Source organism: Pelodiscus sinensis, chromosome 4 (genome assembly GCF_049634645.1).
Source record: "Pelodiscus sinensis isolate JC-2024 chromosome 4, ASM4963464v1, whole genome shotgun sequence".
NCBI classification, from domain to species: Eukaryota; Metazoa; Chordata; order Testudines; family Trionychidae; genus Pelodiscus; species Pelodiscus sinensis.
This window is the reverse complement of record NC_134714.1, coordinates 133006416-133033159: the sequence shown is the minus strand read 5'-3', so window position 1 is coordinate 133033159 and position 26744 is coordinate 133006416. Positions and strand designations below refer to the sequence as shown.

Sequence of the window (26744 nt, the reverse complement as noted above, 5' to 3'; positions counted from 1 at the left end):
TGAATATGTTGAATAGGATTGGTCCTAGGACTGACCCTTGGGCCGTGTCCACACTCAGGGGTTCTTTCGAAAAAAGTACCCTTTTTTCGAAAGAACTTCCCCTGCATCCAGACTCAAGCCGCGTTCTTTCGAAATTATTTCGAAAGAACGCGGCTTTTCTTTCGATGGCGGTAAACCTCGTTTCACGAGGAAGAACGCCTTCCTTCGAAAGTTCCTCTTTCGAAGGAAGGCGTTCTTCAATGTAAAGAGGCCGTCTTCGAAAGAGAGCATCCAGACACGCTGGGTGCTCTCTTTCGAAAAAGCGGATTTCCTCTATCGAAAGATCCGCCTGCAGTCTAGACGCGATCTTTCGAAAGAGGCTCTTTCGAAAGATGCTTTCGAAAGAGCCTCTTTCGAAAGAAGCCTGCAGTCTAGACACACCCTTGGGGAATACCACTAGTTACCCCTCTTCATTCTGAAAATTTACCATTTATTCTTACCCTTTGTTTCCTGTCTTTTAACCAGTTCTCAGTTCATGAAAGGATCTTCCCTCTTATCCCATGACAACTTAATTTATGTAAGAGCCTTTGGTGAGGGACCTTGTCAAAGCTTTTTGGAAATCTAAGTACACTATATCTACTGGATCCCCCTTGTCCACATGTTTGTTGACCCCTTTAAAGAACTCTAATAGAGTAGTAAGACATGATTTCCTTTTATAGGAACTGTGTTGACCTTTGCCAAACAAATTATGTTCTTCTATGTGCCTGACAATTTTTTTCTTTATTATTGTTTCAACTAATTTGCCCAGTACTGATGTTAAACTAACTGGTCTATAATTGCCAGGATCGCTTCTAGTGCTCTTTTTAAATATTGGTGTTATATTAGCTATCTCCCAGTCATTGGATACAGAAGCTGATTTACAGGATAGGTTACAAACCATATTTAATAGTTCTGCAATTTTACATTTGAGTTCTTTTGGAACTCTTGGGTGAATGCCATCTGGTCCCAGTGACTTGTTACTGTTAAGTTTATCAATTAATTCCAAAACCTCCTCTAATGACACTTCAATCTGTGCCAATTCCTCAGATTTGTCACCTACAAAGTGCGGGTCAAATTTGGGAATCTCTCCAACATCCTCAGCCGTGAAGACTGAAGCAAAGAATTCATTTAGTTTCTCCACAATGACTTTATCGTCTTTAAGTGTTCCTTTGGTATTTCGATCTTCCAGGGGCCCCACTGGCTGTTTAGCAGGCTTCCTGCTTCTGATATACTTAAAAACATTTTATTATTACCTTTTGTGTTCATGGCTAGCTGTTTTTCAGACTTCTTTTTGGCTTTTCTTATTACATTTTTACACTTAATTTGGCAGTGTTTATGTGCCTTTCTATTTACCTCACTAGGATTTGACTTCCACTTTTTAAAAGATGTCTTTTTATCTCTCACTGCTTCTTTTACATGGCATACATCGATTTGGTAAGGCATTTGATATGTCTTGCATGATCTTGCAAGGTTTTGCATGATCTTCTTATCATTAAACAAGGGAAATGCAACCTGGATGGGGCTACTATATGATGGGTACATAACTGGCTAGATAACCATTCTCAGAGGCTTTGTCTACACTGCCAGCTTTGCAAATGAAGCACTGATTATCATTTTGCCATTCTTCATTTGCATAATTTATTCAAGACAAGTTTGTTCTTACTCCGGGAGAGACATAAGGATCTTGCACAAAACAGGGGTTTTTAACCAAAAAACTCCCTGTCCACATGCAAAAACAGCTTTAAAAATTATGCAAATGAAGTGTGATGAAATACTAATGAGTGCTTCATTTGCATAGGCTCTGCTGGTAAAGCCAGCAGTGTAGATGTAGCCAGAGAGTAGTTATTAATGGTTCACAGTCCTGCTGGAATGGCATAACAAGTGGGTTCTGCAGGGGTCTATTTTAGGGTCGGTTCTGTTTAATATCTTCATCAACAATTTAGATGATGGCATAGAGGTTACTGTTGTTCAGTTTCCAGATGATACCAAGCTGGGAGGGGTTGTGAGTGCTTTGGAGGATAGGAATATTATTCAACTTTATCCTATTTACCCCTGACCATTTCTCCAGTTTGTCCAGATCAGTTTGAATTAATACAAATGCAAAGTTTTCCACTTAGGTTCTCCACACACACAAAATGGGAAGTGACTGTCTAGGAAGGAGTCCTTCAGAAAGGTATCTGGGGGTCAGAGTGGACCCCAAGCTAAAAACGAGTCAGCAGTGGGACACTGATGCAAACAAAGCAAATATGATTCTGGGTTGCACGAACAGGAGTGTTATGAGCAGGACACAAGAAGTCATTCTTCTGTTCTACTCTGCACTGATTAGGCATCAATTAGAGTATTGTGTCCAGTTCTGGGCATCGTATTTCAAGAAAGATGTGGAGAAACTGGAAAAGGTCCAGAGAAGAGCAACAAAATGACAAAAGGGCTAGAAAACACGAGCTATGAGGGAAGATTTAAAGAATTGGGCATGTTTAGTTTAGAAAGGAGAAGACTGAGAGGGTACATGGGAGCAGTTTTCAAGTATCTAAAAGGGTGTCTCAAAGAGGAGGGAGAAAAATTGTTCACCTTGGCTTCTGAGGACCGGAGAAGAAGTAATGGTCTTAAACTGCATCAAGGCAGGTTTAAGTTGGACATTCAGAAAAACTTCCTGCCTGTCAGGTTGGTTAAAAACTAGAATAAATTGCCTAGGGAAGTTGTGGAATCTTCCTCAATGGAGATGTTTAAGAGCAGGTTAGACAGACACCTGTCAAGGATGGTCTGGATAGTGCTTGGTCCTGCCATGAGGGCAGAGGACTGGACTCAATGACGCTTTGAGGTCCCTTCCAGTTCTAGAGTTCTATGATTCTATAAGACTGTGATTCCTGGAGGAATTGTTCAGGAAGTGAGCAGCAGTGGGTAGTAAAGACACTTAGCAGGCAACTGCTGTGTCTGCTGCCCCTGGGCCAGGATCCAGTAGTGTGGGTGGGGCCATAGGACCCCTCAACTCCTTGTAGCTACAAAATTGTGTACTAAAGAAGTCTGGTTCTAGGCTACCAAGAATATAGGACATCTCAGACCCTTCCACACCCAGAGCCAGTATGAGGAGAGGAACTTGTGGAGACCTGTCCTCGGCCAAAAAGGGCCACTCCAGAGAGGTGAGCCCTTTACATCCCCATTTGCTCCTGCTTCTGCTGAACATCATCCCTTTATACAGTGGCCTATACACAAAATGAAACGAGGGGAAGAGGGGGCTAAAATTTTCCACAGACAGTGTTGGTCCCTTGTTTTTCATCCAGGATTTTAGCCATGAACTAAAGAGCTAGCCAGGGTGGGGGAGCAGGAAGTGTGTAATTGACCAACCCAGAATCACCTGTTTGTTTTGCTTGACTTTTTCAATTCACCAGAATTTTTGTCGGGATTTGATTTCTGTAAATCCATGTTTCCCTACATAACAACCTGAACATTTAGATGAGGGTCCAATTTTAGCCATGTCACCTTCACAGAGCCCCGAGATATAAAGTTTCTTGAACACCTGCCCTTCAGAGCCTCGAATATTTTTCCAGTAGTCCAAAGAGGGGGGAATCACCGTTAACATGGTGATGTTGGGTGGGATGTGACTTTTTCTGTTTATTTCTCTTCTAGAAGGAACAAACCAACCCTGAATTCTTGGCATTCAGTTCAAGGCAGACTGCACAAGAGGATGGCCACAAGCAATGCATTCTCATAGGAACTTTTTATTTGTTCCTTCTTCTTTTGTAGTTGTCTTCATCTATACTTCTGGCCATTCTGAGGTACAGCATCTTTCCACCTTGGGTGTACAGACAGCACACCAGGCAGACAGGAGAGGGAGATGGCTGAGGTGCCCCGGTTTTATCCTAACACAGCGCACTAGGAACTGGAAAAGCAGATCACATGTATTGCTAAATTAGTACATGAGCTATGAATGCCTTTATAATCTAAGAGCCCCCTAGAGCCGACTGGCAAAACATCCAGTGTCAGGTGAAGCAAAATTGCCATATGTGACACACTCACTGCATCTAATGTATAGCTGGCCTTCTAAAAGCCAGGTGTGGTGGAACCATCACAGAGTTCTCGCCAGGTACTAATAACATGCTCAAATATTGGTTTGCCTTGGGAGGCTGGCAGGCCACGAGCCAGTTGGATCAAAGCTGAACGCTGTGAAATACAAAGCTGGAACCCGTCTGGTTCTCCCGTGTGTTGCTGAGCTTCAAAGAGATATTAGATTTCTATGAATGTGTTTAAAGTTTAGACTCTGTGAATTCTGGTTCAGTTGCTGCCGGAATTAATATCACTTATCGTATCTGCAGTTCCTCTGGTGGGAAGGGCAAAGAGGGGACCTTCTTTGGAGCCCGGCAATTCAAAACGGCCCTGAGCTCCCAGCTCCCAAGTTATATGGAACAGAAAAAAAGATGTGTCAGTTGTAGGACTGGTGCTAGTGAGGCTAATTAAGTGGGCTGGAAGTGTCCCTTCCTTCAATTTTCATGTAACAATTCAGTTGTAAGACATAGCAGACACTGGCTTAAAAGGCGATATCCTGTTAATGTCTTTATTCAAGTCCAGGGAACCAGGGTTGGATTTGCAGAGGAACACCAATCCTGCACTCTCTCTTTGTGATTGGCTGGTGAAATTGAATAGAAAGATTCCTAGGTCCTGTTTTTGGTGACATTCTAAGCATTAATGTGCTATGTCTTACTGTGTTTGATGGTGTATACTCTGCCAAACCGTCTGGAAGTAGAAATAGATTTAGATGTTTAGGGTTACCATTTTGTTTGTAATTCTGCAGTACCTTTTGTAATGTAACAGAGGAAAAATGTCGTGAGCTCCTCTTGTGAAATTTGGTTTGTTACCTTTGTTATGTGTGAGAGGAAGTAACGTGTGAGAGAGAAGTGTGAAGGCCACCACTGGAACAGAGATGCTAATGGGAGGATCCAATTGTGAAAAAGGAGGCGTCACAGATGAGTGCATGTCAATCTGCCCTCTTTGTATAACCCAGCACCCTGAGGGCTAGGGCCTGGCAGTTCCTCATAGGAGCTCAACCCAGGTACCTCTACATACTGATGGGGAGAACAGCAGCACCATGGACAGCTCTGAGTGTAAGCTTCACTCTGTACCTTCCGCAAACTTGGCACCTCACTGATCACCCGTTTCGCTAGATCGTTTATGAATGGAATGGAATGGAATTGGTCCTAGGACTGACTCTTGTGGAACATCAATAGTTACCCCTCTTCCTTCCCAGAAAATTTACCATTTATTCCTACCCTTTGTTTCCTCTTTTTTAACTAGTTCTCAATCCATGAAATGATCTTCCCCCTTATCCCTTGACAACCTAATTTACACAAGAGCCTTTGGTGACGGTACTTGTCAGAGGCTTTCTGGAAATCTAAGTACCCTATATCTATTGGACCCCCTTTTGTCCACATGTTTGTTGATCCCTTCAAAGAACTCTGAGGGTATGTCTACACTACCCCGGTAGTTCGAACTAGCGGGGTAATGTAGGCATACCGCAATTGCAAATGAAGCCCGGGATTTGAATTTCCCGGGCTTCATTTGCATAAGCGGGGCGCCGCCATTTTTAAATCCCCGCTCGTTCGAACCCCGTGCCACGTGGCTACACGCGGCACGAACTAGGTAGTTCAAACTAGGTAGAACTCCTCATGGAATGAGGAGTAATGGTAGTTTGAACTAGGAAGCCTAGTTCGAACTACCTAGTTTGTGCCGCATGTAGCTGCGCGGCACGGGGTTCGAACAGGCGGGGATTTAAAAATGGCGGCGCCCCGTTTATGCAAATGAAGCCCGGGAAATTCAAATCCCGGGCTTCATTTGCAATTGCGGTATGCCTACATTACCCCGCTAGTTCAAACTAGCAGGGTAGTGTAGACATACCCTAATAGATTAGTAAGACATGAATTCCCTTTACAGAATCCATGCTGATTTTTGCCCAACAAATGATGTTCTTCTATGTGTCTGACAATTTTATTCTTACTATGTTTCAACTAATTTGCCCAGTACTGAAGTTAGACTTACTGGCCTTTAATCCTCCAATGGAGTAGCAACCTCTCTAAGCTTGGTATCACCTGCACACTTAATGAGCGCACTCTCTATGCCAATATCTAAATGGTTGTGGAAGATATCGAACAGAACTGGTCCCAAAACAGACCTCTGCAGTATCCCACTTGTTATGCCCTACTACTACTCTCGGAGGGTAGGTCTACACTAACCACCCTGATTCGAACTGGGGTGGCTAGTGTAGACATACCCTAGGAGCTGAAATCACTGATTTCGCTGGGAGCCTCCATGTGTTTTGTTCCTGGGTTGAAATGTTAAGTTTTAAGCTGAAAAATGTTGGTCTCAACAAACACACTCTTTCTGAGCCAGCTCTACACAGGAGCCAGTTGACAGTGACAAGAGCAGAAAGAAATATCCCTCAGGCTTGGACTCTGTAACTCTGATAGAAATTGCATCATTTATTGATGCAGGAGGAAAAAAGGCACCAAATTAATCCACAGGGTATTAGTCCCATGGCTGAAATTCACTGAGCTCACTACTTTGTTGTTGTGTCTCTCTGAACTCAGGTATTCCAACTAGCTCTAGGGATCTTGTCCCATAGATCACACATCTCAGAATAAAACCTCCCAATTACACCAAATTGCCGGTTTCTATTGATGAAGAAATGCTGCCACATCTCCCTGTTGTTCGCAGGTACGTGCTGTTGTCCTGGGTCAGAGTCACACACCCACACGGACAGTGTCTCTGACAGAAGTCCCAGCTCTTGCCTATTGAGTTAAAGGATGAGAAATTTGCTTGGAATGAATAGGCCATTAGATAGTCACAGAAGCCGGAACCTTCCTGTCTTTACATATGAGGGGTTTCATATGTCTACACTACCCCGCTAGTTCGAACTAGCGGGGTAATGTAGTCATCCGCAGTTGCAAATGAAGCCCAGGATTTGAATTTCCCGGGCTTCATTTGCATGAAGCCGGCCGGTGCCATTTTTAAATGCCGGCTAGTTTGGACCCCGTGCAACGCGGCTAAACGCAGCACGGTGTAGCTAGATCGGAACGAGGAGTACAGCTAGTTCGGATTAGGAAGCCTAATCCGAACTAGCTACTCCATGCCGCGTGTAGCCACGCGGCACGGGGTTCGTACTAGCCAGCATTTAAAAATGGCGCCAGCCAGCTTCATGCAAATGAAGCCCGGGAAATTCAAATCCCGGGCTTCATTTGCAACTGCGGATGACTACATTACCCCCGCTAGTTCAAACTAGCAGGGTAGTGTAGACATACCCATACAGACTAATGTAAATGCCGTTATCAGATGCCAAAGAGCTTAATTATCACACCGAGCAACTGACATGCCGAGCCACAGAGCTCCCTTTGCCCAAAAATCAACAAAGAGATTAACACTCGTTTACTCTCAGCCATTCATGAGCTAAGCAATGATTTTGTTAGACCCAGGGGCTTGTCTAGACTGGCCAGTTTTTCTGGAAAATCAGCCGCTTTTTCGGAAAAACTTGCCAGCTGTCTACACTGGCCGCTTGAATTTCTGCAAAAGCACTGACTTCCTACTGTAAGAAAACAGTGCTTTTTGCAGAAATACTATGCTGCTCCCTTTCGGGCAAAGGTCCCTGTTGCGCAAAACTTTGTGCAAAGCTCCCAGTGTAGGTAGCTGGGATTTGTTTTGCTCAAAAAAGCTCTAATTGTGAAAATGGCAATCGGGGCTTTTTTTGCACAAAAGTGTATCTATAGTGGCCATGGACGCTTTTCTGCAAAAAGTGCCAATCTAGATGCTCTTTTCCGAAAATGCTTTTAACGGAAAACTTTTCCGTTAAAAGCATTTCCAGAAAAACATACTAGTCTAGACTTAGCCAGATGGTTTCACCCTCATTCTCCCACAACAAAGTTACGAGTCGCTATTTGCTGCTCAGAATAGAGAACAGGAGGGTTTGTGTCAGAGGGATGATTAAGCTGTGTGTTCCTGTATGTGTACGGTGGGTGAAATTGATCATCACTTACTTCATAACAGTGAAAGGACACTTTCCCACCTCCATCCACCTGACCACATAGATGGACCTGCCTGTTCTCAGCTCAGAGGAGATGGAAGAGGGAAATCGCTCGGAAGCGACTGAGTTCATTCTCTCAGGACTGACAGATCAACCGGAGATGCAGGTCCCCCTGTTTGTGTTGTTCCTTCTGATTTATGTTCTCACCATGGTGGCAAATGGGGGGATGATTTTGTTAATCACAACTGACCCCCGACTCCACACCCCCATGTACTTTTTCCTCCGAAATTTGTCTTTCTCTGATCTCTGCTATTCCTCAGTGATTGTCCCTGAGATGCTGCAGAATTTCTTAGCCGAGAGGAAAAGCATTTCTCGCACTGCCTGCGCTGTGCAAATGTATTTCTTTCTTCAGTGTGTAGATATTGAGTCTCTCTTGCTGGCTGTGATGGCCTATGACCGTTATGTGGCCATCTGTAACCCACTGCTCTATACGGTCATCATGTCCAGACAGCGCTGTATCCTGCTGGTGGCTGGGGTGTGCGCTGTGGGATTGGTGGATTCAGTGACCCTGACGTGTTCTATATTCCGGCTGTCGTTCTGCAGCTCCAACATCATCCCACACTACTTCTGTGACTGCTCCCCGCTGCTGGTTCTCTCCTGCTCTGACACCCACACCAGTGAGATTCTGATATTTGTTTCCATATGCTGCAGCATAGTGATTAGCCTTGTGACCATTCTTGTCTCCTATGTCTGTATCTTTTCCACCATCCTGCGGATCCGCTCTGCCGAGGGCCGGTACAAAGCCTTCTCCACCTGCGCTTCCCACTTGTGCGCGGTGGGCATGTTTCATGGCACCCAACTCTACATCTGTTTCCGACCCTTCTCCACCTATTCTGTGGAAATGGATAAAATACCTTCCGTATTTTACACGGTAGTGATCCCCATGTTGAACCCCCTCATCTACAGCCTGAGGAACAGGGAGGTGAAGGACGCCCTGAGGAAAGCAAAGAATAAACTGCTAACCAAGTCTTGATTGTACTCATCCCAGTGCATCATTGTATGATGGGAACTGAATTCACCTCCTTCCACTGCCCATCTCTCAAAAAGCACTGGGATGAGCAGTGGAAAGAGGTGAATTCCGTTCCCATCGTACAGTGATGCCATTTTGCGGAGCCCATGGTGGTATTGTTCATTATTATCTTGTTAATATACACGTGTCTGTCTTCCAACAAGGACTGCAGGTTTCCACTGAGATGAGAGTTGCATTCGGCTACTGCCTCTGTGTGCACATAAAATGTAGGTGATGTGCTTTCAAAATAGGGAACTGGCTGCACTGGGACGAAGGTGCGGGTCATGGAATATAGCTCCCTCTTCTTTCCAGTGCTTTTGATTCCATTGGGCAGTTCCAAGGGTGATGAGTGTGATTTCTGTGCGGGAACCAAAGGGAGTTTTGACAGCTTCCTGCTACTCTGTATCCTTTTCTATGCTCTATGGAGTTCTTGTACCAACTGTGCCCTGCTGATGTGAGGAGGAGAGAGGTAATTTCCATCACATCGTGGTAGGATAATGGGAGAATTATGTCACTAATGTGTGGAGTGTGTGCATTTCACAACCTTTTCTGTTTCTTGTTACCCATGGGCAAAGAGAGTGGTGTCTCCCTACACGCAGACATGGGGATCTAAGCATCTGTAGGGAACATTACAGAACCGATAAGATGGTCCAATGAATGCTGTTATTCATATGAGAGAGAAATAGATTCTGCCCTCCTAGGCTCCCCGTCCTTCTCTGCACCATCAATTAAAATTATTCAAAATATAAGAACGTTGCTTTGGCACTTTATTTTTACTTTCCTTCTTTCATGGGGATATGCTTTGAAGAATGGAGGAATTGTTTGGAGGAAGGAAATCTGCCAGTCTGTACAATATGCAGTTACCGCTACTCAGTCAAACTATCCAGAGGTTGTGTTTTCAAAAGCAGTCACTCATTCAGGACGCCAATGGACAGGTATGAAAATGTGGATCTTAAATTCTTGCTGCTGCCCTTTGCTCATCTCTGAGCGTGAATAATTAGACTTGCCTGCCTTATTATTGGGTGCATAAATGTGGATGCATCTTTTTATGACCCTCATCAGTTTAGTAACTCTGAGCATCTCACAAACTTGAATGTATTTAAAAACAAGTCGTCCTGCGGCTCCTTAAAGGGTAACACATATTTCTTTAAATTATCATGAGCTTTCATGGGCAATCCCTACTAGTTCAGATGAGGAGCTGGAGTAGACATACCAGAAACTAAGTTATGTATTTGAGAAGTAGCCATTTTTCTACAAAGCTTATAGGAAGCACATGGGTTGTTTATATTGGGGAGAGGGGTTATGGGGTGGACTAGGTCCCAACGCCCCCTACAGGAGGCCGGAGGCCTTGTCATACCCCAGCCTAGTGAGAGGAGGAGGAGAAAAGAGGACGTCCAGGCTGGAGAGAGTGTCTGAATACAAGAACTCATTGCACCATGGACAGAGCTCATGAGATCCTGGCCTCAGAACCTTGTGATGAGCAGACAGAGCAGCCTCCGGGGGAAGTGAGCCCGGGAGCTACCAAATACCGAACATCCTGGCAAAGAACTTACGGAACACCCCTCAGCCATGGAGGCGAGCCCACACAGGGGCAGACTCAGTTACGGGGGGAAAGGTAATACTCTGTGCTTATTGCGAATACAATGGCAAAGCAGTTATCATATACATACATAGCCAGACACACACTGTCCCACCACTCACTGTCCAGGGCTAACCAGATTGCTTATGTCTGAAGGAGCTGGAGTCTATTGGTGTGGACCGATGCTCCAGTCTTTGGCAGGATGTACCTCCAAAACTATGGCAAAGAACCTTCTTTATATAGCAGTATTCCTTCATTGGGATCGGGAAGTTTTGCACTAGCATGCTGATTTTCCGATTGGCAGTTTGGTATCTCCTGTTGTTTCCCTTTCTCCTTCTCTTCTCTGTGCTGCCAGTTAAGCTGGTTTCCATCACAAATATCGTGTCCCATTTGTTAAATGCTCGCCCTGTCCCTCAGGGTCCTGGGTTATCCAAAGAGAGCAGATTGACACACAGTCATCTGTAACATCTCCTTCTCCACCGTTGGACCTCCCATTAGCATTTCTGGTCCAGTGGTGTTCTTCATGCTTATGTCCCACACGTTCCATCCTCTCACACATAAGAAGGGTTAGAAACTGAATTTCACAAGAGCTGATCATGACATTCCTTCCCTCTGTTACGTTACAATAGCTACTGCAGAAGTAGAAGCACAATAGTAACCATAAACATCTCAATCGATTTCAACTTCCAGATGGTTTGGCAGAGTATACACCATCAAACATATTAAGACGCAGCACATTAATGCTTAGAATGTCATGAAAACCAGGAAATAGGAATTTTTCGACATCATTTTTGGCAGCTGATCATAGAGAGAGAATGCAGAATTGGCAAAACTCTGCAAATCTGACCCTGATTCCTTGGGCTTCATCAAAACACAAACTGCATTGTTACATCAAAAGCGAAGGTGGGGACACTTCCAGCCACTTAATTAGCCTCAATAGCACCTGTCCTACAATTGACAGCTACCTTTTTTTCCCTGTTATAAATAATTTGGGAGCTGGGAGCTCAGGACCTTTTTGAAGTGCTGGGATCCAAGGTAGGTCCCCTCTTTATCCTCCCTACTAGTGGTACTGCAGGTGCTAGGAGTGATATTAATGCTGGCAGCAACTTAACCACAATTCATAGAGTCTAAACTTTAAACACATCTATATAAATCTAATATCTATTCGAACCTTAACAACACACGGGAGAGCCAGACGGGTTCCAGCTTTGTATTTAGCAGCGTTCAGCTTTGATCCAACTGGCTTGTGGCCTGTCAGCCTCCCAAGAAAAACCAATGTCTTTTTTTGGTTGGTCGATTTGCTTTCACGTATGAGCATGTTATTGGTACCTGGCCAGAGCTGTGTGATGGTTCCATCACACCAGGGTTTTTGAAGGCGAGCTATACATTAGATTCAGTGAGTTTGTCAGGTCTGGTAGGCATTGCATCACATGACATTGGACTCTTTGTAGTAGGCACTAAGGGTATTTCTTGCTAATGTACAGATATAGCAATCCATGTGATGAGCTTTGCAAGTGCGCAGGGCTCTGTGTTGGGAGAAAAATAGGTCACTTTGGCCATCTCTCTCGCCCCTCTGCCTGCTGGGCTCTCTATGCAGCCAGTGTGGAACAATACCGTACATCAGAATGACCTGTATGACAGATTAAGACAGCTACAAAACAAAAAGGGAAAAATGTAAAGTTTATATGGGTATGTCCACACTAGCCCCCTAGTTCGAACTAGGGAGACTAATGTAGGCTTTCAAAGTTGCAAATCAAGCCTGGGAATTAAATAGCCCACGCTTGATTTGCATCTTCCTTGCCGGTTGTCATTTTTGAAATTTACAAGAGGAATAACAGGTAGTTCGAATTAGGTCTTTAATTCTAAATACCGGGTCCCTGTTGCATGTAGCCGCAGGTAGTTAGTCCGGACTTGTAAATTTAAAAAATGGTGACCTTCCAGGAAGATGCAAATCAAGAGCAGGATATTTATATCCCAGGCTTGATTTGCAATTTCAAATGCCTACATTAGCTTGCCAAGTTGGAACTAGGAGGCTAGTGTAGACATACCCTATGGGAGCACATTGCCTGAGGGCATCCTCTTTGACATTCTGCATTGAATTGAATACCAAAATGGCATTTAGGGTTGGGGTGTTCCTTCTAGAAGCGAAATAAACACACAAAAGTCACATCCCACCCAACATCACCGTGTTCATGGTGATTCCTTCCTCTTTGGTCTACTGGAAAAACATGGTAGACTCTGAAGAGCAGGTGTTCAGGGAACTTTGTGACTCAGAGCTCTGTGAAGGGGACATGGATAGAACTGAACCTGGAACTAACTTGTCAGGTTCCTCTGGGGGAAAAATATCCATTTACCGACAACAAAACCAGATGAAAGGTCTGGTGAATTGAAAAGTCAACCAAAAAAAAAAAAAGAGTGATTCTGAGTTGGATGAATCATTTCAGTCCCACCACTTTTCCCTTTTCCAATGCCAGCTTTTTAGCTCATGGCCTACATTTGTGGGGAAAAAAATGGACCAGCACTATGTGTGGAAAGGTTCACCCACCCCTGGTTTCATTTTGTGTCTTCGTCACTGTGTCAAGGGATGATGAACAGCAGGAGCAAATGGGGGTGTAAATTGCTCATATCTTGCAAGTTCCCCCTTTTGGCTGAGGAGAGGTCTCCACAAACTCTTCTCCTCCCACTGGCTCTGGGTGTGGAAGGATCCCAGACGTCCTTTCTTCTTGGTTGCCTGGGAACAGGCTTCTTTCCTACCCACTCCTGTAGCTACAAGGAGCCGAGGGAGCCTATGGCCCCACCCACACCACTGGATCCTGGCCCAGGGGCACCAGACCTAGCACTTGCCTACTAAGTGTATTTACTGCTCACTGCTGCTCACTCCCTGGTCATCTCCTCCAAGAAGCTGCCCTCTCCTTGCCCTCTTTCTGGGATATGAGATAAACTCCTGACTGCACCCTGTCCAGGATTCTGTAGTACACCCTAGCCCAACACGGCCGGTCTTCAGCCACCGGACCTGGGCTTCTGCTGAGTCTGCAAACCAGCCCATATTTGGAGCTGTCGAAGGAACCACAGCGTTCACAGTCCATCCGTGGGGCTGCCTCGCTTTAACTCCAGAGAGGAACCACCAGGCCCTGGCCCAGCAGTTTCTTTATACTGGGCCCTGATTGGCTGAAGCAGAAACAGCCTTTCTAGCTTCCCTGGAGGACCCCACATCTGCTCTTTGGCCAGGAGAAGGTGTGTCCAGGCCACAAGCCTCCAGCAGGAAGTCCTAGCCTTCACATCCTCCTCCGACCAAGAGTTCCACAGATTGACTATGCGCTGTGTGAAGAACTTCCTTTTCTTTGTTTTAAAGCTGCTGCCTATTAGTATCGATTGGTGGCCAATAGTTCTGATGTTATGGGAACAAATAAAAAATATTTCCTTAATCACTTTTTTCACACCACTCATGATTTTATAGACCTCTATGATATCCCCCCTTAGTCTCCTCTTTTCCAAGATGAAAAGTCTTAGTATTGTTAATTTCTCTTCATATGGGGCCCGTTCGAAACCCCAAATCATTTTAGTTGCCATTCTCTGAATGTTTTCGAATGCCAAAACATTTTTTGAGTGAGGAGACCACATCTGTACACAGTTTTCAAGATGTGAGCGTACCATGGATTTATATAAGGGCAAAAAGATATTCTCCGTCTTATTCTCTATCCCTTTTTTAATGATTCTTAACATCCTGTTTGCTTTTTTGAGTGCTGCTGCACACTGCATGGACCTCTTCAGAGAACTATCCACGATGACTCCAAGATCTCTTTCCTGATTAGTTGTAGCTAAATTAGCCCCCATCATATTATATGTATAGTCGGGGTTATTTTTTCCAATGTCAATTACGTTACATTTAACCACATTAAATTTCATTTGCCATTTTGTTGTCCAGTCACTTAGTTTGGTGAGATATTTTTGAAGTTCTTCACAGTTTGCTTCCGTCTTAACTTCCGGTTAGTATCATCTGCAAACTTTGCCACCTCACTGTTTACCCCTTTCTCCAGATCATTTATGAACAAGTTGAATGGCATTGGTCCTAGGACTGACCCTTGCGGAACACCAATAGTTACCCCTCTCCCTTCCCAGAAAATTTACCATTTAGCCTTTGGTGAGGGTACTTGTCAAAGGCTTCCTGGAAACCTAAGCACCCTATATCTACTAGACCCCCTTTTGTCCACATGTTTGTTGATCCCTTCAAAGAACTCTCATAGATTAGTTAGACATGAATTCCCTTTACAGAAACCATGCTGACTTTTGCCCAAGAAATTATGTTCTTCTACGTGTCTGACAATTTTATTCTTACTATGTTTCAACTAATTTGCCCAGTACTGAAGTTAGACTTACTGGTCTTTAATCCTCCAAAGGAGTAGCAACTTCTCTAAGCTTGGTATCATCTGCACACTTAATTAGAGCACTCTCTATGCCAATATCTAAATGGTTGTGGAAGATATCGAACAGAACTGGTCCCAAAACAGACCTCTGCAGTATCCCACTTGTTATGCCCTCCAGCAAGACTGTGAACATTTAGTAACACTCTCTGAGGGTAGGTCTACACTAGCCACCCTAGTTCAAACTAGGGTGGCTAGTGCAGACATACCCTGAGAGCTGAAATCACTGGTTTCGCTGGGAGCCTCCGTGTGTTTTGTTTCTGAGTTGAAATGTTAAGTTTTCAGCTGAAAAATGTTGGTCTCAACAAACACACTCTTTCTGAGTCAGCTCTACACAGGAGCCAGTGGGCAGTGACAAGAGCAGAAAGAAATATCCCTCAGGCTTGGACTCTGTAACTCTCATAGAAATTGCATCATTTATTGATGCAGGAGGAAAAATGGCACCTAATTAATCCACAGGGTATTAGTCCCATGGCTGAAATTCACTGAGCTCATTAATTTGTTTTTGTGTCTCTCTGAACTCAGGTATTCCAACTAGCTCTAGGGATCTTGTCCCATAGATCACAGATCTCAGAATAAAAGCTCCCAATTACACCAAATTGTCGGTTTCTATCGATGGAGAAACGCTGCCACGTCTCTCTGTGCTGTTCGCAGGTATGTGTTGTTGTCCTGGGTCTGTCACACACGCACACGGACAGTGTCTCTGACAGAAGTCCTAGCTCCTGCCTATTGAGTTAAAGGATGAGAAATTTGCTTTGAATTAATAGGCCATTAGATAGTCACAGAAACCGATGCCTTCCTGTCTTTACATATCATGCGTTTAATACAGACTAATGTAAATGCCGTTATCAGATGCCAAAGAGCTTTATTATCGAACAGAGCAACTGACACGCTGAGCCACAGAGCTCCCTTTCCTCAAAAAACGGCAAAGAGTTTGACACTGGTTTACTCTCAGCCCTTCATGAGCTCAGCAATGATCTTGTTAGACACAGATGCTTTTACCCTCATTCTCCCACAACAAAGTTACAAGTCGCTATTTGCTGCTCAGAATAGAGAACAGGAAGGTTTGTGTGTGTTCCTGTATGTGTATGGTGTATGAAATTGATCAAAGAAACGCAAAGTCCAGCTGTGAACATCTGGCTCTGTGAACTAAGCCCTTCCCTGATCTCGTACTGCTATCTATTAAAAAACTGACCTCCATTTTTATCACTAACTTCATAACAGGGAAAGGACACATTTCCGTATCCATCCATCTGACCACATAGATGGACCTGCCTGTTCTCAGCTCAGAGGAGATGGAAGAGGGAAATCACTCGGAAACGACTGAATTCATACTCTCAGGACTGACAGATCATCCGAAGCTGCAGGCCCCCCTGTTTGCGTTGTTCCTTCTGATTTACGTTATCACCCTGGTGGGAAATGGGGGGATGATTTTGTTAATCACAACTGACTCCCGACTCCACACCCCCATGTACTTTTTCCTCCGAAATTTGTCTTTCTCTGATCTCTGCTATTCCTCAGTGATTGTCCCTGAGATGCTTCATATTTTCTTAGCCAAGAGGAAAAGCATTTCTCGTACTGCCTGCGCTGTGCAAATGTATTTCTTTCTTCATTGTGTAGATATTGAGTCTCTCTTGCTGGCTGTGATGGCGTACGACCGTTATGTGGCCATCTGTAACCCACTGCTCTATACGGTCATCATGTCCAGACAGCGCTGTAACCTGCTGGTGGCTGGGGTGTGTGCTGTGGGATTGGTGGATTCAGTGACACTGACGTGTTCTATATTCCAGCTGTCGTTCTGCAGCTCCAACATCATCCAACACTTCTTCTGTGACTGCTCCCCACTGCTGGTTCTCTCCTGCTCTGACACCCGCACCAGTGAGATTCTGATATTTGTTTCCACGTGCTGCAGCATAGTGATCAGTCTTGTGACCATTCTCGTGTCCTATATCTGTATCTTCTCCACCATCCTGCGGATCCGCTCTGCCGAGGGCCGGTACAAAGCCTTCTCCACCTGCGCTTCCCACTTGTGCGCGGTGGGCATGTTTCATGGCACCCAACTCTACATCTGTTTCCGACCCATCTCCAGCTATTCCGTGGAAATGGATAAAATTCCCTCTGTATTTTATACGGTAGTGATCCCCATGTTGAACCCCCTCATCTACAGCCTGAGGAACAGGGAGGTGAAGGACGCCGTGAGGAAAGCAAAGAATAAATTGCTGACAAAGTCTTGAATGTGTTCATCCCAGTGCTGTTTGAGTGATGGGCAGTGCGAAGAGGTGAATTCAGTTCCCACCATACAATGATGCCATTTTGCAAAGCCCATGGTGGTATTGTTCATTATTATCTTGTTACTATACATGTATCTGTATTACAACAAGGGATGCAGGTCTCCACTGAGATGAGAGTTGCGTTTGGCTACTGCCTCTGTGTGCGCATCCAAATATAGGTGATGTGCTTTCAAAATGGGGAACTGGCTGCATTGGGATGAAGGTGGGGGCATGAAATCTAGCTCCCTCTTCTTTCCAGTGCTTTTGATTCCATTGGGCAGTTCCAAGGGTGATGTGTGTGATTTCTTTGGGGGAACCAAAGGGAGTTTTGACAGCTTCCTGCTACTCTGTATCCTTTTCTGTGCTCTATGGAGTTCTTGTACCAATTGTCCCCTGATTTGTGTCCTGATGTGAGGAGCAGGAGGTGGTAGGACAATGGGAGAGGTATGTCACTGATGTGTGGAGACTGTGCATTTCATAACCCTTTCTGTTTCTTGGTACCCATGGACTAAGAGAGGGGTGTCTTTCCACACTCAGACATGGTGATCTAAGCATCTGTAGGAAACATTACAGAACTGATAAGATGGTCCAATGAATGCTGGTCATATGAAAGAGAAATAGATTCAGCCCTCCCAAGCTCCCCGTTGTTCTCTGCACCATCAATTACAATTATTTAAAATGTAAGAACGTTGCTTCGGCACTTTATTTTTACTTCTTTCATGGGGATATGCTTTGAAGAATGGAGGAATTCTTTGGAGGAAGGAAATCTGCCAGTCTGTACAATAAACAGTTACCGCTACTAAGTCAAACTATCCAGAGGTATTGTTTTCAAAAGCAGTCACTCATTCAGGACGCCAATGGACAGGTATGAAAATGTGGATCTTAAATTCTTGTTGCCGCCCTTTGCTCATCTTATTACTAGGTGCATAAATGTGGATGCGTCTTCCTAAGACCCTCATCAACATAGCAACTCTGAGCATCTCACAAACTTGAATATATTTAAAAACAAGTCGTCCTGCGGCTCCTTAAAGGGTAACACATATTTCTTTAAATTATCATGTGCTTTCATGGGCAATCCCTACTAGTTCAGATGAGGAGCTGGAGTAGAAATACCAGAAACCTAGATATGTATTTGAGAAGTAGCCATTTTTCTACAAAGCTTATAGGAAGTACATGAGATGTTTATATGGGGGAGAGGGGATATGGGGTGGACTAGGTCCCAATGCCCCCTACACGAGGCCTAGGCATTGTCATACTCCGGCCTAGTGAGAGGAGCAGAAAAGAGGACCTCCAGGCTGGAGAGAGTGTTTGAATACAAGAACCCATAGCACCATGGACAGGGCTAGTGAGCTCCTAGCCTCAGAACCTTGTGATGAGCAGACTGGACAGCCTCCGGTGGAAGTGAGCCAGGGAGCTACCAAGTTCCTAACATCCTGGCAAAGAACTTACGCAACACCCCTCAGCCACAGAGTGAGCCCACAAAGAGGTGGACTCAGTTATAGGGGGGAAAGGCCATATGCCGTGCTTATTGAGAATACAATGGCAAAGCAGTTATCATATACCTACATAGCCAGACACACACACACCGTCCCACCACTCACTGTCCAGGACTAACCAGATTGCTTATGCCTGAAGGAGCAGGAGTCTATTGGTGTGGACCGATGCTCCAGTCTTTGGCAGGATGTACCCCCAAAACTATGGCAAAGAATCTTCTTTACATAGCAGTGTTCCTTCATTGGGATCGGGGGGTTTTGCACTAGCAACAACAGAAACAGAAACTGGATGTCGTATTTTAAGCTAGTGTATGCTATGTCTAAGAACTGCATTTTTACACCAAAAGCGAAGGTGGGGACACTTCTAGCTCATTTAATTAGCCTCATTAGCACCAGTCCTACAATTGACAGCTACCTTTTTTTCCCTGTTATAAATAACTTGGGAGCTGGAAGCTCAGGAACTTTTTGAAGTGCCGGGCTCTGAGGAAGGGCCGTTCTTTACCCTTCCCACCAGTGGTACTTCAGGTATTTCTTGCTCATGTACAGATATAGCAATACATGTGATTTGCTTTGCAAGTGCTCAGGGCTCTGTGTTGGGAGAAAAATGGGACACCTCAGATATCTCCTGTCTGCCTGGTGGGCTGTCTATGCCTGGTGGGCCTCTATTATAGATTAAGACAACTACAAAAGAAGGAACAAATGTAACGTATCTATGTGAGCGCATTGCCTGTGGGCATCTTTGGCATTCTACATTGAACTGAAAACCAAAATGGCATTCAGGGTTCGGAAGTTCCTTCTATAAGAGAAATAAACCTCAAAAAGTCATATCCCACCCAATACCACCATGCTAACGGTGATTCCTTCCTCTTTGGTCTACTGGAAAAACTTTGTAGACTCTGAAGGGCAGGTGTTCAGGGAACTTTGTGACTCAGAGCTCTGTGAAGGGAACATGGATAGAATTGGACATGGGGGTATGTCTAAATTTGCTCATTAATTCAGACTAGGGATGCAAATGCAGGGGAGCGAAGTAGTTAATGAAGCGGGGATTTAAATATCCAGCGCTTCATTAACATGATCTTGCCGGTGCACTAGCCCAAATCACAGCTCATTAGGGCCAGGAAGTGTGCACCGGGATGCGGTAATTCAGACCAAGCCCTTCCTTTGGGCTAACATGATGAGGAGTAACGTTAGCCCAAAGCAAGGGCTTTGGTCTGAACTACTGTGTCCCGGCGCATACTTCCTGTTCCGAACCAGCTGTGATTCGGACTAGCGTGCCGGTGAGATCATGTTAATGAAGCACGGGATATTTAAATCCCCGCTTCATGAACTACTTTGCTCCCCTGCATTTGCATCCCTAGTCCGAGCTAATGAGCAAATTTAGACATAACCTGGAATTAACTTTTCAGGTTGCTGTGGGGAAAAAAATCCATTTACCAAAACCAAAACCAGAGAAAATTTCTGGTGAATTGAAAAGTCAACCAAAAAAATGAGTGATTCTGGGTTGGATGAATCATTTCAATCCTGCCATTTTCCCCTTTCCACTGCCAGCTTTTTAGCTCATGGAATAAATTCCTGGAAGAAAAAAGGGACCAACACTGTGTGTGGAAAGTTTCATTCACCCCTAGTTTCATTTTGTGTCTTGGTCACTGTATCAAGGGATGATGGTCAGGAGGAGCAAATGGGAGTGTAAAGGGCTCACCTCTCGCACGTTCCCCCTTTTGGCCGAGTATGGGTGTTCACAGGCTCCTCTCCTCCCATGGTCTCTAGGTGTGGAAGGATCCCAGACACACTTACTTCTTGGTCGCCCGGGAGCAGACTTCTTTCCTACCCACTTATGTAGCTAAAAAGAGCTGAGGGGGCCTATGGCCCCACCTACACCACTGGATCCCAGCCCAGAGACACCAGACCTAGCACTTGCCCACTAAGTGTCCCTACTGCCCACTGCTGCTCACTCCCTAGGCAACTCCTCCAAGAAGCTGCCCTCTTCTTGCCCTCTTTCTGGGCTTTGAGATAAATTCCTCACTGCACCCTGTCCAGGGTTCTGCAATTCACTGTAGCCCAGCATGACCTGGCTTCAGCCACAGGACCTAGGCTTTACCTGAGTCTGCAAACCAGCCCCAATTCGGAGCTGACTGAGTTACCGTTGCTTTCCCAGTCAGTCCCTGGGGCTGCCTCACTTGAATTCCAGAAAGGAACTGCCAGGTCCTGGCCCAGCAGCTTCTTTATACTGGCCCCTGATTGGCTGAAGCAGAAACAGCCTCTCTAGCTTCCCTGGAGGACCACACATCTGCTCTTTGGCCAGGAGAAGGTGTGTCCAGGCCAGAAGCCACCAGCAGGAAGTTTTGGACCAAGTCCACCCCATCACAGGGAGCAAGCAAGGGAACACACTCCCCCAAATCTCCACCATTATGTGCAGCTCCTGCACCAGTCCTTGCCCCTGGCACATTGGAAGTCACGCCGACCACATGTGGAGATGGGACCTTTTGTTCTTTTGTTTCCAAACCCGGTGCTCAGGCTGGAAATGTGGGCCTTAAAGGATTTTTTTTAAAGTGGGAAACTGGATTTTCATTTCAACTAGATTTGCATGGAAATCTAGTTTTCCTTCCAAAATATCCCATCCCACACTTACAGCTCCCTTTTCTTTCCAGCAGTGTTGATTTCATTGGGCAGATCCAAGGGTGTCACGTATTAATTCTGTGGGTCAACCAAAGGGAGTTTATCCAGCATCCTTCTACTCTGCATCCCTTTCTGTGCTCTGCAGACGTCTTCTACCTATTGTCCCCTGCTTTGTGTCCAGGCACGAGGAGGAGAGAGATGATTTCCATCACACTGTGCTAGAATAATGGGACATGTATGTCAGTGATGAGTAGAGCTTTGCATTTCAAAGCTTTTTCTATAGCTTGGCACCCAGGAGCTAAGGGACTGGAGTCTCCCTACTCCAAGATATGGGGATCTTAGCGTCTCTTGATAATATTACAGAACCTATCTGATGTGCCAGTTTTTGCTGATGCTCACAGGAAAGGGAAATAGATTCATAATTCTTGGGTGCCCCTGTCCTTCTCTGCACCATCAATACAAATTGTTTTAAACAGAAGAATGTGGGTTTGCTACTTTATTTATACTTCCCATGTTCCATGGAGATATTCCTTGAAGAATGGGGGACATGTTTGACGAAAGAAAATCTGCCAGTCTGGACTACATGCAGTTACCTTTACTCAGTCAAACTATCCAGAGGCAGCGTTTACGAAAGCAGTCACTAATTCAGAGCGCTAACGGGCAGGTATGAAAATGTGGCTCTCAAATTCTTGCTGCCTCCCTTTGCCCATCCCTGAGTATGAATAACTAGACTTGCCTGTCTTAGTACAGAGTAAAAAATGTTGATGGCTCTTTCTATGACCCTCATCAACATAGCAATTCTGAGCACCTCACAAACTTGAATATATTTAAAAAGATGTTGTCCTCTGGCTCCGTAAAGAGTAACACGTATTTCTTTAAATTATCATGAGCTTTCACGGGCAAACCCCACTTCTTCAGTTGATGAGCTGGAGTAGAAATATCAGTAACCAGGTTATGTATTTGAAAAGAAGCCATTCTTCTACAAAGCAATTCTGGTTTGCTTATAGGAAGGAGAGCAGAGTGGAAGAATAATTTCTGGTCTCCTGCTCACAACACTCCTGTTCATAAAACCCAGAATTATGTTGGCTTTATTTGCAATAGTGTCACACTGTTGACTTATATTTAACTTGTGGTCCACTCTGATCCCCAGATCTCTTTCTGCAGGACTCCTTCCTAGACAGTCGCTTCCCATTCTGTGTGTGAGACTCAGATTGTTCCTTCCTAAGTCGATTACTTTGCATTTGTCCTTATTCAGCTTCATCCTATTTACCCGAGACCATTTCTCCCGTTTCTCAGACCCAGTTTGAATTATGACCCTATCCCCCAAAGCACTTGCAACCCCTCCCAGCTTGGTATGATCTGTGAACTTAATAGAACCCTCTATGCCATCATCTAAATTGTTGATGAAGATATTGAACAGAACCGGCCCCAAAACAGACCCCTGTGGAACCCGACTTCTTGTGCCCTTCTACTAGGACTGTGATCCATTAATAACTACTCTCTGGCTAAGTCTACACTGCTGGCTTTGCCGTCAGAGACTATGCAAATGAAGTGTGGATTAGCATTTTGCCATGCTTCATTTGCATAATTTTTAAAGCCATTTTTTTCATGTAGACTGGGCTTTTTTTCCACAAATCCACCATTTTGCGCAACATCCTTATGCTCCTCCCGGAGTGAGTGCAGAACAAGCTTGAAAACATTATGCAAATGAAGCATGGAAAATGCTAATCCGTGCTTCATTTGCATAGGCTCTGCTGGCAAAAATGGCAGTGTAGACAAAGCCTCTGAGTATGGTTATCTAGCCAGTTATGCACCCGCCGTATAGTAGCCACATCCATGTTGCATTTCCCTAGTTCATTGATAAGAAGATCATGCAAGATAGTATCAAATGCCTTACCAAAGTCTAGGTATACCACATCCACCGCCTCTCCCTTAGCCACAAGAGTTGTTCTCCTATCAGGGAAAGCATTCAGATTGGGTTGACATGATTTATTCTTTACAAATCCATGCTGGCTGTTCCCTATCACTTTATTTTCTTCCAGATGTTTGCAGATCAATTCCTTAATTACTTGCTCCATTATCTTTTCCTGGCACAGAAGATAAATTGACTGTAGTTTTGTGGGTTATTCTTTTTTCTCTTTTTATAGATGGGCTCTAGATTTGCCCTTTTCTGGTCTTCTGGAATCTCTCCTGTTTTACATGACTTTTCAAAGATGATAGCTAGAGGCTCAGATACCTCTCTATCACCTCCTTGAGTATTCTAGGACACATTTCATCAGGCCCTGGTGATGTGAAGACATCTAACTTTTCTAGTGATTTTTAACTTGTTCTTTTTACATTTTACCTTCTAAGTCAATTCCATTCACACTGCATTCGCTATGTGAGGCATCCCCTCATCATCAGAAGAAACTTCCCTGCCCGTGCCCTCTTTCCAGGATTTGAAATAAAGTCATCACTGCACCCTGTTCTGGATTCTGCAATTCACAGTAGCTCAACATGGCTGGTCTTCAGCCACTGAACCTGGGCTTCAGCTGAGTTTGCAAACCAGCGCCCACTTGGAGCTGTCCGCGGTACTGCAGCCTTCCCATTCGACTCCTGGGGCTTTCTGGCTGGCGCTCCAGAGAGGAACTGCCAGACCATGACCCAGCAGCTTTGTTACATAGGCTTTCTGGGCCCTGATTGGCTGAAGCAGAAGCAGCATCTCCAGCTTGTTTGGAGAACCCCACATTTGCTCTTTGGCCCAGGGAAGGTGTGTCCAGGACACAAACCTCCAGCAGAAGATTTGGGCCAAGAGCAGCCCATCACAGGGAGCAACCAAGAGGACACGCTCCCTCAAATCTACACCATTAAGAGCCATTCCTGCACCAGTCCTTGCCCCAAGCACATTGAAGTCAGGCCACCCACAAGTAGAGACAGGCCTTTATGTTTCTTTGTTTTTCAACCTGGTGCTCAGACCAGCTGGAAATTTTTTCTTTAAAAGATTTTTTTAAGTGGGAAATTAGATTTCTATGGAATTCTGCTCCTTCACAACAACAAATCCCAAAGCCATAGTCTGGTGAGAATGGGAACTCTAGTGATGTCCGGGGTCAGATCTGCAGGAAGACAGATCATCATGCACCAGAAGGGATGGAGTCCAGCCTGAGAGCTGGGCCCATAGCAGAGAAGGGTGGGATGTGGTATGTGGGCCATCTCTGTGTGTTTTGTTTCTGAGCTGAAATATTAAGCTTTCAGGTGAAATATATGGGTCTCCACAAACACACCATTTCTGGCTCAGATCTACAGAGCACCCAGCTTATAGTGACAAGAGCAGAAAGAAATATCCCTCAGGCTTGGACTCTGTAACTCTGATAGAAATTGCATCATTTATTGACACAGGAGGAAAAAAAGGCACCAAATTAATCCCCGGGGTATCAGTCCCATGGCAGAGATTCACTGAGTTCATTAATTTGTTGTTGTGTCTCTCTGAGCTCAGATATTCCAAGTAGCTCCAGGGATCTTGTCCCATAGATCACAGATCTCAGAATAAAACCTCCCAATTGCACCAAAGTGTCAGTTTCTATCGATGGAGAAACGCCGCCACGTCTCTCTCTGTTGTCCACAGGTACGTGCTGTTGTCCTGGGTCAGAGTCACACACCCACATGGACAGTGTCTCTGACAGAAGTCCCAACACCTGCCTATTGAGTTAAAGGATGAGAAAATAGCTTGGAAAAGATAGGGGATTAGTTAGTCACAGGAGCTGGTGCCTTCCTGTCTTTGCGTCTCAGGGGTTTCATACACAATAATGTAAATGACGTTATCAGATGCCAAAGAGCTTCATTATCACAGAGAGCAAGTTTCACCCCAAACCAACATGCCAAGCCACAGAGCTCCCCTTGCCCAAGGAGCGTGGAGAGATTGACACACATTTACTATCAGCCCTTACTGTTAGCCCAGGAGCTAAGCCATGATGTCATTAGACAGAAATGGTTTCACCCCTATTCTCCCACAACAAAGTTACAAGTTGCTGTTTCCTCCTCAGAATAGGGAACAGGAGGGGTTTGTGTGTGGGGGATGATTAAGTTGGGTGTCTTTGTATGTGTACGGTGTGTGAAATTGATCAAACAAGTGTAAAGTCCAGCTGTGAACATCTGGCTCTGCAAACTAAGCCCTTCCCTGATCTCATACTGCTAACTATAAAAAAAACTGACCTTCATTTTTCATCCATTACTTCATAACAGTGAAAGCGCACGTTCCCGGCTCCATCTACCTGCCCACATCCCTGGACCTGCCTGTTGTTGGCTGAGAGGAGATGGAAGAGGGAAATCACTCGGAAGCGACTGAGTTCATTCTCTCAGGATTGACAGACCATCCGGAGCTGCAGGGCCCCCTGTTTGTGTTGTTCCTACTGATTTACGTTATCACCCTAGTGGGTAATGGGGGGATGATTTTCTTAATCACAATCGACTCCCGACTCCACACCCCCATGTACTTTTTCCTCCGAATTTTGTCTTTCTCTGATCTCTGCTATTCCTCAGTGATTGTCCCTCAGATGCTGCAGATTTTCATAGCTGAGAGGAAAAGCATTGCTCGCACTGCCTGCGCTGTGCAAATGTATTTCTTTCTTCAGTGTGTAGATATTGAGTGTCTCTTGCTAGCTGTGATGGCATATGACCGTTATGTGGCCATCTGTAACCCACTGCTCTATACGGTCATCATGTCCAGACAGCGCTGTAACCAGCTGGTGGCTGGGGTGTGTGTTGTGGGTTTGGTGGATTCACTGATACTGACGTGTTCTCTATTCTGGCTGTCGTTCTGCAGCTCCAATATCATCCAACATTTCTTCTGTGACTACGCCCCACTGCTGCTTCTCTCCTGCTCTGACACCCACACCTGTGAAATTCTGATATTTGCTTCCACATGCTACATCATAGTGAGCAGCATTGTGACCATTCTCGTGTCCTATGTCTGTATCTTCTCCACCATCCTGCGCATCCGCTCTGCCGAGGGCCGGTACAAAGCCTTCTCCACCTGCGCTTCCCACTTGTGCGCGGTGGGCATGTTTCATGGCACCCAACTCTACATCTGTTTCCAACCCATCTCAACATATTCCATTGGTATGGATAAAATACCCTCATTGTTTTACACAACAGTGATCCCCATGTTGAACCCCCTCATCTACAGCCTGAGGAACAGGGAGGTGAAGGACGCCCTGAGGATAGCAAAGAACAAACTGCTAAACAAGTCTCGATTGTGTTTGTCCCAGTGCTGCTTGAGTGATGGGCAGCGGAAACAGATG

The 26744-nt window shown here is 45.0% G+C and overlaps 2 protein-coding genes across 2 annotated transcripts; both read left to right on the top strand.

Annotated features, from left to right (window-relative positions):
* Positions 1 to 8114: 8114 nt before the first annotated feature.
* LOC102452636 (olfactory receptor-like protein COR4) lies at positions 8115 to 9053 on the top strand. The gene has a single exon (XM_006122741.2). The coding sequence runs from the start codon at positions 8115 to 8117 to the stop codon at positions 9051 to 9053; it is 939 nt and encodes a 312-aa protein (XP_006122803.2).
* A 7331-nt stretch (positions 9054 to 16384) lies between these two features.
* On the top strand, positions 16385 to 17323 carry LOC102452386 (olfactory receptor 5G9-like). The gene has a single exon (XM_006122740.2). It carries the CDS (start codon positions 16385 to 16387, stop codon positions 17321 to 17323), a length of 939 nt encoding a protein of 312 aa, XP_006122802.2.
* The last annotated feature ends 9421 nt before the right edge of the window (positions 17324 to 26744 follow it).